This window comes from Caretta caretta, chromosome 8, assembly GCF_965140235.1.
Source record: "Caretta caretta isolate rCarCar2 chromosome 8, rCarCar1.hap1, whole genome shotgun sequence".
Lineage (NCBI taxonomy): Eukaryota > Metazoa > Chordata > Testudines > Cheloniidae > Caretta > Caretta caretta.
The window spans coordinates 51,041,874-51,055,597 of NC_134213.1; the positions used below are offsets into that span (position 1 = coordinate 51,041,874).

A 13,724-nucleotide genomic window follows, 5' to 3' on the forward strand; every position below is an offset into this window, starting at 1 on the left:
GACAGAAGTACAGTCATTATTGTCATGCATAATGATAGGTGCATAGGACTGAAACGACATTGCAAATCAAGGCTTTCTCAGCAATTAAAATTGTGTAAACTAGAGTGAATTTCAGGGTTGTAGTCTGAGTATTTGTGTGCATTGCTATAGCATGTAGGAGCCCAAGTCCTGGCCCAGCACCTCTTTGTGCTGGGCACTGTACAAACCCAGAAGAAGAAGATGGTCTCTGATTAACATCTGCGTTAACAAATACAGTGAGAGCCTGATCCAAAGCCCATAGAGCTCAGTGGGAGTCATTCCTTGGATGAGTAACTGTTGATGTGTGATTAAATCTTGGTTTACACATGTTTACTTAAGAGTTTACTGATTAGTTAGTTATGCTTATAAAGCATTTGGAATCAGTGGGACACAGTAACTTACATACCCAATATAAACTGTGCAGACTTTATTTTTCCATGCACTCTCCAGCCTGTCAAATCTGGCAAATGCACTGACTGAGCTGTTAAGGGGCTTTCCCTTCATTGCACCTGGACAGACTATGGGCAGTTGAAGGTTTTTGCAAATCTATCAAGCTCTCTTTGGGTTCACAAAACTGGGCAGCCAGGGGCTGAACCCCAGCGCAAGTTAGAGAAGCCACGGGTTTGGTTAGTTCTGCTGACCGGAGATGAGCACAGCGCATTGCACTCCGACACTGCCCCCTTATCTCTGGAGGACTTGGTGTAACACGCCCTGTAGGCGACTCTCTGCCAGCTGTTCTAGTGATGCACAGTGATCTTAGTGAGGCCCGGAGTTATTTTTTTTCCCCAGGGTGAGTCATTTAAAATAAAGCATGTTGCTTTAGCTATCAGGAACCCTGTGTTATGTAAGGATGAGAACCCACTTTCCCCCCACAGCTCAGCTTGTGCAAATAGATGCTTTTTAGATGGTATATTTCTGCAGTGATGCTTTTGTTAGACTTTTCCTCTCTAATCCATTTTTTGCCCTGCTAGTTAAATGGATTATGACTGACAGTAGCTCCTAGGCCCCCAGTGAGGATCAGGGCCCCTGTTGTGCTAGACCCTCTATGGACACATTAAGAAACAGTCCCTGCCCCAAAGAGGGGATCATGCAAGTAGACAAAAGATGGAGGAAGGCAGGATCATTTACCCTCCTTTTCCCTGTGGGAAAGCCAGACGGAGAGAGGAAGTGCTAGGTTTTTAAAGGTATTTTGGTGCCTAGATGCTTTTGAAAATCTCACTAGGCACCTATCTGCCTCTTTAGGCACCTAAATACCTTTAAAAAACCGGCCTGAAGCAACTTATCCAAGGTCATACAGGGAGTCTGTGGCCAAGCTAGGAAATGATCTGATATACTCAGTCCCAGTCCAGTATCTTAACTACAAGGCCAGCCTTCCTCCTTTCTGCTCCTTTTTTCCCAGTCCTTCCTAAGCAGATGCAAGACCACTGCTGCACATGTCAAACTCTCAGGCCTACGTTATTTGGGTGGCTTCAGAAGCTATCCATATCCTTGCACATTGCCAGATGTGTGGGATGCTGCCTCCTACTCCCCCCCAGCCGCAGTGCCATTCACCTGATTGTCACTGCGTAGTCATTCCCTCAGATTGAACATTCTGGGGCTTTCATTCCAGCTGGGCCAGAATTCCCTCTGCTTTGTTTGGTTTTAATTGATTTTTACCAGTGGGAAAGCAATTACACAAAGATTTGTTTTGAAATATGTACACAAATTCTGCCTCCTCATCTCCTGATTAGATGCCCTCTAATTCCCTAACAAACACTGCCATGGCTGATTACATAAAGGTGGAATGCAATTAGGTAACAATGATTGGATTGCTACATACAGCACATGGGGAATCTAGGCTGAGCTGTCAATGCTCATTCTGAACTTCCCAACTTTTGAAGGTTTCTGCTCTAATAAGGAAGAGTTGAGAGTCCCAATGACCTTAAAGACCTTTCCCATTCCCTTGGTGGAGGGGCAGGATGTACAAGGAAATTCTTTGTCTGATAGAAAAGGCTGTTCAAGAGTTGCTCCAAGTAGATAGACACTTCTTTTGAGATGTTTAAGGACAAGGAATCCCTTAGGAGATTGTGAGTGTACAGTTAAAGGTCTGTGCAGCGATTGCTACCATTTGGTTGCAAGGGACACTGGAATGGTGTGACTGAGGATTGTGAGAGGGGAGGTTAGAAGCATCTTGAGCTTTTGTCTGCATCTGCACTCGGGGAAACCTAACGATTTCCAGCTGTTGGCAACACTGGTGCCACTGGCCAGCAGTCAGCCACATGGGGAGCTCTCGCATAGACAGGCCTCCACCACTGTGCCCTCTGACGAGTCTGACGGACAAGGGGTTACAAACCGCAGTGGCTGTGGGAGCCATCGCTAGTGCTCGCGCTTGTGCTGACAGTGGTTTAGCCATACCAGCGTTAGCAACAGTAGGGAAATTTGTAGGAAACGGCCTTCATGTGGAGAAGGCCTTTTTCAGGGGAGGTGGGAAGGGGAGGAGAAGGGGTTCCTTGGAGGGCACTGAATTGAAGGCTGCAATAATCAGAAGGGGCCGGGCTGGGGGATAATATCTCTTGAGATTGTGATGGTTGGATGGGGGAGATGGGTCTCATTATGTCCCATCTGGATGAGGCCCACTTGGGAATCCTCGTAATTTGGTTGGGTCACCCTTGAAAATGGTTTCTGTGGGCCAGCCAGGCCCCTCAACGACATTGGTACTTCAATGGCCTGTGTGTTTTGGAATGGAAGGGCCAGAACCCTGTGTGATTTCTGTGATCAGTGAATCCTCTGCTGCACAGGAATTCATTCCACTGGCTGATTTCAAGGACAGCGTGAAGGAAGGTGTATTCACTCGGGATGGGATTTGCAAAGCTTCCTAAGGGAATAAAACTAATGGGAACCAAACTTCCAAATCCTCTAGGTGCCTTAGACAGCCTCAGCCTACATTCCTTTCAGCCCCTGCCTGTCTCCAGTCTCTGTTGCTTCCATCCACCACAGGGGCTGACACTGGAGCCGTCCCCTCGCTCTCCAGTAGGGTAGATATGAGATGCCAGAGCAGCTGAGCTGCCGATGAGTGGGTGAGCGTTTGAGACACCGGCCAAAGAATGATTCACATCTCACCCCTTGACTAAATTCAACGCAGCCCTGAGATGGCCCAGGAAAAGATGAACTGCACCCCTTCAAGTGGGACATCTGATGTCTCCAGCTCCCTGCGTTGTCCAAATACTACAGGGCACTGAAGCAGACCATGAAAGGGGAAGAAAGGTGGATGCGGGGAAAATAAAATGGAAAGTTAGCAGGATAGAGGCTGGAAGCACTTCAGAAAGGCCACATTGGGCAAACAAGAACAGACTAGTCCAAGAGCCATCCGAGTACACCAGGGCACAGGGCCATCTTACATTAGCTGGGTATGAGCATGGGCTTTAGCTCTTAAGCCATAGATTCACCATCCCAGATAAAATACAAATGTCCTGCCATAAAGCAGGGGAAAGAAAATATAGGCTGACAGACTCCCATGTATTTACATCTCTAATAGCACCAATAAAGATTTACACCCCATTAGCTTGGGGCTGGGTGGTTGTGGGGGTTTTTTTGGTCCCTCTACCATTACAAGGGGAAAGAGGCAGAAATCCAGTGACCCAGCTTTTCTGTCTTCTAGTTTACCAATAAGCAACCCCCCCTCTCCTTCTAGACTTGGAATCCTCAAATCTCCTGCCATTGGCAGATAATGTGAGCTTTCAGCTGATTTACAGCAGTCCCTCTTGGCCTCGGTGCAGTGGATCCTCTGCTCCAAGTCCTGGCCACTCTAATACACATCTGAGCGCTAGCCAAGCTCCCCGCTGCATGGTTCGTGGAGCTTTAGAGACCGACATTCATGCCTTTCACATCAAACGCAGCTCCTGCAGGCCTCATAAATCTTCCCTGAGGCCTTCACCTTCTGCCCATTAAACATCTGCTTGAAACACTTGATTTTTGATTTTATTTTCCTTGGGCTTTTAGTTCCCCAGCTAAGCCTAAGTAAATGTCACTCTCTGAGATCAGAAGGAGTCAAGGTGTTTTTCTTGCACAGCAAAGTTTAGGGCTACAGGTTTTAAGTCTTTCCCCCACCCTCTCAGCACGTCTCTGGAAAGAGGCTGCTTAGCATTTGTGGGTCAGCAGCGTCAGCACTGGTGTAGCTGCCACCTCCTATCTGTCAGGGAAGGTCAACCCTATTGGGAAGTAGCCTGAAATGAGAAATTTGCCTTGGACAGGTCCCTGAAAATATAGTTATTGTTTAGGATTCATAGGATGTGCCTTTTTCACATTGGACAGCGGGTGTGGTGGGGTGGGGTGCATCCGGTGCCAAACTCTTTCCTATCTCTGGAATATTCCACTGCTTATGAGGAAAGTCGGCATGCTCCTGATAAGCCCCTGCTTTAGTAATCTGTGGTGGATGGAGTTCATATCCAGCGGGCAGAGAGCTGCAGTGTTTGCAACCAGCTCCATTCCCTCTCCCGGTTTCGTCTGACAAAGGGTGAGTTTGCCGTGTATGGCTTGGGCAGACTGGCAGGCAGCTGGAAGCCCCAGTGTGTTAATTCCAGCACCACAGCAAAGCGAAAAGGCGAGTGACGAGTAAGGATCTCACTCACCACACAGGGCACCTGTGCAAATCCCACATTCCTTAGGCATGTCGCAGGCTCCCAGCCCTTTTGATACTAAGGGCTTGTCTACGTGGTGAATTACTGCACCGTAAGCCAGAGTGTGACTCTGCAGCACTGCAGAGTCACACCTTAGGTTGCTGAGCAGTAACTCACCATATTGACAAGACTGCCGGCTGTCTCCTTGTGGAGTTACCTTGCTTCTGCTGAAAGGCCCTTGGATGCATTTTTGAAGAGCAACAGTGACATATAGTGGCTGAATCAGTTATTCCCAGGTGTTTGTCTAGTGAGTGTTTGCACGTCACTGTCCAAGCCCAAAGGGATGCTTCTTGTTTAAAGGACATTGCTGAATGATTGAGGCCCGGTTTACGAAGCCTCCTCATAGCCTTATCTCACAGGATTTATTTATAGTCTAACCCACTTTTAGCTCCGTCACCAGACACTGCCACCTGCTGAAATGCTATAGTAGGAACACAGGGCTAAATTGTAGCTGTAAGGTCATGCTACATGAAGCATTATGCAAGAGGCATGCAGAATGGCCATACTGACTCTCCTCTAGCTCTTTTGCTGATATAAAACCTAGCATCACCTTTTGCCAGTGCAACCTGATGCCATGAGGACACACTGCGCTGGTGAGGGCAGCCAAATAGGAATGCACCCTGCTGAAATAGGTATGTCAGTGGCAAGAGTTTTGCCAGTAAAACTTCCTAGTGTAGACAAGGCCTCAGAGACACAATTCAGTCCCTGCCCCACAACTGATGGAAAGCAGCTATGCGCTGCCCCTTATTTGAGCTGGATTGTAAGGTGCTGATTCAACCTTTTGTCTCCTGCCCCTATTTCTGCAGCACACAATGGCTCCCCTGCTTTTCAGATCCGATAATCACACTCAGAGATGTGCAAGGAAATTAAAACTGGCTGGCTGGCTACCTGTTGTGTCCTAGAAACTTTTAGCTGCTGCCTCCTAGGACTGTGTCTGCTGGAGATGAGGGGCGGAGAAGAAAAAAGTGAGGGATCGGTCCTGGACAATGAAAATCATCATTAAACTTATAGAAAAGTCCAACAGCAAAGGAGTCAAAAATCTGGGAGACTTACAAGCGGTCAAAAGATTCTAGAGCAGGGTCAGCCAAGAATAAGTAAACATTGAATTTAATAAGGATCCTGTCTGCAATTATATTAGTTAGGGTAAAACTCACCAGAGCTACCAGTCCTAATGCATCAAGGGGTGTAAACTCATTCGTGGCTGGAGTCACAAAGACTTTTCTCCCCCATTATACGAGTACTGCTCAGTTGTCCCAGTGCATCGTGGGGTTTTTATGCCTTCCTCTGAAGTATGTGGTATGTAGATGGTTGCCAGCAATAGAATACTTGAGTAAATGGACTGTTGTTTTGTACATTTTTCTTTTTCATTATTTTTTTGGCAAGGATTTAAATGTTATATTGTTTTAGCAATACAAGCAGATATGGGTCAGTTCTGGTATGGCAATTCCTATACCAGAAAGATATTTACAAATTGGACGGAGTACAGAGGAGAGCCACAAAAATGATAAAGAGGCCAGAGGGATTTACTGATGAGGTACATTTGAATGAGCCAAGTATATATCGCTTGGCTACGGGATAGGGCACAGAGATGGAGTACACGTATCAGAAGGGTTTGAGCAGCATGGATGGAGAAGAATTGTTAGGGTGGCACAAGGGGAAAGAGCTGGGAGGGAGCCAGGGGATGAAATTGAGGAATGGAAAATTTCAGCTAGAGAGGGAAAAGTTTCCTGATAGTGAGATCTGTTAGATTGAGGTAATCTCCCAATTTAAGTAAAGGAAGCACCACGACTTTGGACATTTAAACCTGTACTGGGCAAAGCACTAGGAAATGTGCTGTAGGAAGCAGTGCTACATAGGGAAAGGCCTGGATAATTAAGGCCCTGATTAAGCAACACAGCAAACTCATGCTGAAATCAAGGAGAGTTCAGCACATGCTGAAAGGTAAGAGTTTTGCTGAACAGGGATGGATTTAAGCATGTGATTAAGTGTGTTGTGGAAGTGGGGCCTAAATGGGTCAGAGCCTGATCCAGCAAATCACCTAAGCATGTGCTTAATTTTCAGCACATGCTTAAACCCTGGGCCTCAAGCAGAGGTTTCAGTGCTTTGCTGAATGGAGGCCTTAATGTCGTTTCTCTGATATTATGCTCAGAGAAGGCAGCTCTATTTGCAGAACTATATGTTGTTCAATATTGATTATTATTGGCAATCCTAATAACACAAGCTGCCAAACATCCACTCAGATTTGCTTGCAGGGGGTATTGTTGCTCTCTTCTCCACTCCCCCCCCCCTTTCCCTTCTCCTGGCTCCCACCGCAGTTGATCAGCGGATGTTGTGGGCTTGAACATAGTTCCAGCCAGGAGCTTAATGTGAACTTCCTTTAGTCTAGGGGAAAAGGCGTAAGCTGAAGCCACAGAACTAACAGCGCCCTCTTTCGTAGGTGAGCATTTGCAGCTTTGGGATTGCCCTTTGGGTGTGTGGTACAGTAACTGTCTTGTGCGTGTGTTCTCCAGAAAGTTATTGAAGATCCACTGCCTGGAAAGTGGAGTCTGGGAGGAAGGCAGCTGCGTCCCAGTGCTGTGCGAGCCGCCCCCTCCTGTCTTTGAGGGGATGTACAACTGTACCCATGGCTTTGAGCTGGACACCCAATGTGTGCTCCGCTGCAACCCGCAGAGCAAAAGGGTAAGAATGACTTCTTTAAGGGGGAATGCAAGAGCACAGCAAGCCTGCTGGAGGACACCCTGGCGACCTTGTTTGGGTATGGCTTTGAGCTGGCCTGAAAGCAGCGTGGCTAGCTAATGACATGCATTGCAAAGGATATTCCGTGCCCTGGTTCTGAATTTATTTGCTGAACTGCAGATCCGTGGTGTACTTGCTGCAATCAGCATCTAGGATGGGATTTCCTTGGGAGCCTGCCAGAGACATTTACACTGGAGTCTTGCAGGTGGATAGAGGAATTTTTCTCTCTGTCAGTTCAGTAGAAATGAGGGCCTTAATCATGTGAACACTTAGCCGTGTGCAACTCTCATATGTTAAAGTTAAGTATGTGTGTTTAGTGAACAACTGGGGCCAAAGTAAAGGAGAACTGGAAACAGGCCCTGATTCAGCAAAGTACTGAAGTTTGAAGGGGACTTAAGCATGTGCTTAAAATTAAGCACATGCTTAAGGGCTTTGCTGAAATGAAGTTTGGATTTCTGTGTTTGGCCTGAATGGACATCAAGGCAACTCCTAGGATTTAGAGCAGAAACTGGCCTAGATTTCCTGGCCTACCTGGGACAGATGCTGGTGCCTGCATCAGAAACCAGCATCTATCACAATGCTCTGCAACTGACCCAATCCATCTCCTGTAAAAGGGGGACATGAACTAATATACAAACCAACAGCAAAGCTGAAAGTGAGCAATATTTCATGACTTATCGAGCTGTTTAGCACAATAGCTATAGGATCCACACCTCAGTCGTCTTGCTACGCTGCTTTATTTTGTGCACACGCATGCACACAAACCATAGGGGCCAGATGAGAGTTAAGAATGCTAAAATGGGCACCTTGGCTCCTGATGTAGGAGAGTGGGAGACAAGTCTGTGTCCTAATTTTGTTCCGTTCCAAACTGAGCCCCATGCATTACCCAGCCCTGGGCAACAAGACCTGCAAGCTGCTTGAATTATTCAGGATAAAATAATTCAACCCAACAGGTATTTAACAAATGTAGGCCTGTCTTCTGTTCACAAAATATCTGCAAAGCCATTGTAATTTATTTTAAAGGTTAGTTTGTCATTTACAGTTGTTCAACAAATAATTTTGCAAAGAATTTTTCTCCTATATTTATATGCACACTGGTCATGGTGAGCATTTCCTAGCTGTTGTTGGTGCCCAAAGACTGTCTCCCTAACTCACGTGGCACTGGTGTGTCCCTTAATTGGGTGACCTAGACGTTGGTCTACACTTCAGAGCACTGTATAGAACTTTTTGTGCACTGTAGCAGGGTCCACACGGCGAGTCAGTGTGCGGCAAGCTAGTGCACTGTAGATCCACACTCTAGCTTGCCATGTGCTAACTCGCTGTGTAGACAAGCCCTCAATAAACAAGAGGAGCCAACGTTGTCTGTGGACATTCAGAATTGTTTGTTTGAATCTGGCATCCAACTAATGGAGAGCCTTTCAAAATGGGTGTGAATGCATTTCCATGGCAGAGCCCCATAAATGTTTCTTTGCACTGGTATTTGCAATGCTCTCTGCCCATGTTCTTGCAAATGAAAATTTACTCGCTCGAATGCTCATGAAGGAACAGAAGTACTGAGCTGCTTACTGACCCTTGATCTGTGGGCCAGGTAACCTGCTATCACCTCATCCCTGGCCTCAAAGCCATCCCTGGGAGATGAATTACTCAGCTCAGGTGGCACTGAGGCCAGCTCCCCTTGGAGGGCCAGCCAACTTTGTGACAGCAGAATGCAGATGTAGCATTGGCAGCTGCTCTGCAAATCTGTTTATTTTGGTATATTTGGGTTAGATTGTAAGCACCTGGCCTGGGATTCCTTTCTCTCCCATCCAGTTGTAGGAAATCTCAGGTCTGTTGTCAATGCCTTTGTGATGCAATGGTTTTCCTGGGCTCTTGTAGACTTTGGGAACCAAAGGGACCATCGTGATCCTCTAGACTGACCTCCTGCACATCACAGGTCACACAATCTCACCCACCCACTCCTGCAATAGGCCCATAACCTCTGGCTGCGTTACTGTGAGGACCAATAAAACCCAGCCCCTGGGAGGCAGCTAATGGGTCCCAAGTGGAGCTAAGCTCACTCTCCCAAAAGGGCCAGCCCAGCCAGCAACTGTCACGCACTCTTGTAATACTCATGGAAGAAAATAATTTGTACTGTCAACAATTCTGCTTGTTTTTAAATGAAAGGTTAATTGCTGCTGGGGCAATTTGCAGAAGGACTATTGCAAGTGTCTCATCGAAATACATGTGGTGAATTTCCTGTGATGGGATCAAATTGCAATGTGGAACAGTTTGCTTCATAAGCGTTTGGTACTGGCCATCATAGATTGGATTCCCCCATTTTGGCATAACTTATAAAAGGCTGCATCCTGCTCTCACTGTAGTCGATGGAGAATTTTGCCTTTGATTTCAGTGAGAGAAGGGTCCTCCTAAACTTCATTTTGTGAAATTGATGTTAGTGGGGAAAAGGATAACATGATTTAAATGGGCTCCAGTGGGAGGCAGGTTATTCTTTCTGGTATAACTACGTGTGGCTAGGACAAGGGGAATAGACACAAAAGCCATTGTAGAGCCTCTTGTACTGGCTGTACAGTGCAGTAATGTGGATTCCTCTCTTTGCTTTTCTAGGTTCCTATCCTTTGTACTAAAGAGGGCTTATGGACAGAGGAGTTTAAATTGTGTGAGAACCTGCAAGGCAATTGTCCTCCACCTCCAGAGCTGAATTTAGTGGAGTACAAGTGTGAAGAAGGCTATGGCATTGGTGAGGGCAAAAAAGGATGTTGATTTCTGATCCAAACCCGCTTCTCTTGGAACAGGCTGTTTGTTGAGTCAACTGGGTCTACTGTGGTCTCAGAGGACTAAGTGAAAGGTCACACTGACTCCTTTGCTGCTCCAGTAACATTTAAATTTCTGACAAAGTTCCATTTTGTTTTTAGTCTTCTGTCTGCACATTAAGCCAGTTGGGCAGTTTATGGATGTACATAACATCTGGCCATGTTAGCAGTAGAGCTTTAATCCTAATGCTGGCTTTGGGTTAAGGATGTGTAGTTTCATGAGGCGAAGGAATATGTCAGCGAGGCAAACCACAGCCATTTGCAGTATTCTTACGCCCTTTGCAGTTGTTTTTACTGTGGGTGGTTGTGGTGGTGATGGTAATTCCTAGAGGGATGACCTGAGTTACCTGGCATGTGAAACTGGGCAATTTTACTCTTCACGGGTCCATGCAAACTGTTTCTTTGGTCTAAATCCACTTGGGTTTATATCCTTCCCACTTTAAAGCAACACTCAATCATAGCTGCCACATCGGACTTGGCTTTGTGTCTAAATGGAGTGTTAATGCAAAACCCACATAGTTTTCAGTGCAAAACCGTAAATCACCCAAGTTTGATCAAAACTGGGCCCAGGCTGGTGAAAAAGGCCAATTAAGTTTTGCAAAACTTCTGACAAGCCTGGTATGAGTTTGGGGCGGGTGATGAAACCCAGGCATTTTCCCATGGCTGCAGGCTCCATTCGGAACATTTTGCACAGCTGTAATTTGATTTTTTTAAGTTCTTTATTAAATTTTAAGAAATAAAAAGATCAAGGGCTAGATCCACAAAGAAATTTAGGCATCAAACTGCCACTGCAGGCTCCTACATTCAAAAGTTAAATCCTCCTAAACCCTGCTCAGCTGCCACCTAACCCTTTAGACAACTAAGTTTCCACCAGGGAAGTGCCCTAGGTGCCTACATTTCTGCCAGTGAGTATGCACACAGTCATCTATATTGTGATGCAGCTGAGCTGGTGGGCCCCGGTGGGATTTTCAAAGTAGGCATTCCCCCCTCTGCTTCACCTGTGGGGCCAATCCTGTTGATGTGCTCACAGGCAGCCTCTCAGCATACCTGCCAAATCAAGCCCCCCACAAAACATGGCAGCAGTTGTGACCCTGCAGTCTGCGTTCAAATCCTCAATCTGCCTGGAACCTCCCAGGCGAGTGCCCTACCCACTGGGGTGTAGGGTACGCTGGGGTAAGTCTCTTTGGTTGAAGCTGTACCGCTTTGTGTGAAGTGTTTTAAATAGTTATCGGAGCAGGGATTGGAACTCGGTCTCTACGGTGCCTGCCCGAACTGCTGTGCTGCCGAGTTGTTCTCACTCTCTCTGACCCGATGACTGCTGAAAGTCTTCCCTACCAAGTGGAACAGCTCCCGCAGAAGAGAGGGAGGACCACGCCAGAATATGCTGTAGCCCTGTGGTAGAGCATTCACATGGAAAGTGCAGGCCTGGGTTCAAGTCCCTGCTCCACATCCAGCAGAGGGCGGGGATTTGATCCCAGCTCTCCCACAGCCTGGGTGAGTGCTCCAACCACTGCACTATAGCACATAAGGCAATTGCCACCACCGGTGTTTTTTTGTGAGACTGGGCTGGCCTGGCTTAGGTGCCTACCTGCAGGAGTAGGTTCACAGCTCTGAATCAGAAGTGGAGACAGGTGCCTGCCTCCAGCCAAGAGCTAATCCCCTAACTCCCTCTGCACAGCGATTCTTAGGCCGCACCCCTCGCCTCACCATGTCCTAATAGCTGTCTTACGTGGCTCCTGCTCAGCTTGGCTTTTGAAGACCCGTGTCTTAGGTGCCAAACTCTCCCCGTGCATTGCATAGGGAGCCTGGGCACCTAACTCAGGGCAGTGAATTCCGCCGGGTGGCAGGTGGCCTAAACGGCAGGCACTGCAAGGCTGAGCCTAAGTCTGTGGATCTAGCCCCAACAGTGCAAACACACCAAGATATTGCCTGAACTTATCAAAACATGTTAGAGAGGCGGTGCCATCTAGTGGAAAACACATTGGACTGATGCTCAGAATACCTGGGTTCTAGTCCCATCTCTGCCGCTGACTCGCTGTGCGACCTTACGCAAATGACTGCACCTTTCTGTGCCTCAGTTTCTCCTCCCACCCTTCCTCTTTCTTGTATGTTTAGATTGTAAGCTCTCTGGCCCAAGGATGGCCTCTTATGATGTGTTTGTACAATGCTCAGTATGATGGGGCCCCGACCTCAGCTGGGGCCTTTAGGCATTATTGTCACAATAATAATAGTTGGTTTTAGTTGATATAACAACAATACAAATGAGACCCAAAGCAATCGCAGCAAAATAAACTTAACACTAATATCCTCCTCTCCCGCAATAAACAAATACTGCCTTCAGAAACAACACTCAGACCAGACAAGCTGAGCCATCCCAAAGCTCCCCTGGTTTGGAATGCCCCGGTATATGGAAGAGTAAATCGCCTCTATCCGTGGCATTATGTAAATTCACATTGGTCATAACATTCGTACAATGAAAACTGCTTCATTAACCCTAAAGCATCACAGTAAAGATCCCTGTGGCATTGTCCCATGTCCAGTTCAGTGCCTTAGAAGATGAACTATCCTTTGGTCTTCCTCCTGGAGGAATTCTGTGCCAAAATCTTTTTAAAATTCTGTACACAACATTTTAAAATTCTGCAAAATTCTGTATATTTTATTTGTCAAAATAACACTATATAATCCATGCCAGTTTCAATTATACCTGTCAGAAACAATGTCCGTAACAATACAGACACAAAAAAAACAAAAATTTCCCCCCAGGAACAGAGAGTTAAAGAAACCCCTATGAGAACCCAGTTTCTGTTTCTCCGTTCCCTCCCCACCAGAGCCCAGCTGGGGAGGCCAGACACCCACACTCCTCCCCCCCAGAGCCCAGCCATGGGGCACCCCCTTTTCCCAGACACCCGCACCCTTTACTCCTCCAGAGCCCCGGGATCCAGAGGAAGAAACAGCCTGATGCTGGGTCCTGGGTTTGTATGGAGTTTCCTGCACGCTGCCTTCTTCCTTCAGGGTGTGCAGGGAACTGCAGCTGCCGGGGGTTCTCCAGCTCCATCCTCCTCCCCCTGGCAGTGTCTTCTATTTGCAAGCTGGGGAGTTGGGCTCTGCCAGGTCCAGAGGTCCCTAGTGGCGGCCAGCCCCTCTGCAGAGCCAATTCTGTTGGGGGGGGGCGGGGGAAGGAAATTCTGTAGAGAACATTAATTCTGTGCAAATTCTGCATTGCGCAGTGGCGCAGAATTCCCCCAGGAGTAGTGTTTGTACCTTTTTACCTGTGTAGCTGCCTCCATGCCAGTGATTTATATTAGGCTGCGAATTTTTTTCCATTCTAATTAACCTTTTAGCCTCAAGATAATCAATCTTTTAGCCTTCAGCTCTTAGGAGCCAGGCCTTATTGTACTGCCATAGGACAAGAAGTCAGTAGTTGTGGCCAGCTTGCATTCCATCATTTAATACCCCGTTGATTGTGTAGAACACAGTGCTGTTCTGTGCTCCGCTGTCCTTCCTG

At 47.1% G+C, this 13,724-nt stretch overlaps 1 protein-coding gene across 3 annotated transcripts in view; it reads left to right on the forward strand.

The window, feature by feature from the left end:
- Window positions 1-13,724, forward strand: part of PAPPA2 (pappalysin 2) — a 173,482-nt gene that overhangs the window by 113,667 nt on the left and 46,091 nt on the right. For all 3 annotated transcript variants that reach the window (XM_048861671.2, XM_075131478.1, XM_048861669.2), the window contains exons 17-18: window positions 7,184-7,352; window positions 10,014-10,146. In XM_048861671.2, coding sequence (XP_048717628.1) covers window positions 7,184-7,352; window positions 10,014-10,146 — 302 coding nt within the window. The remainder of the gene's footprint in view (window positions 1-7,183; window positions 7,353-10,013; window positions 10,147-13,724) is intronic.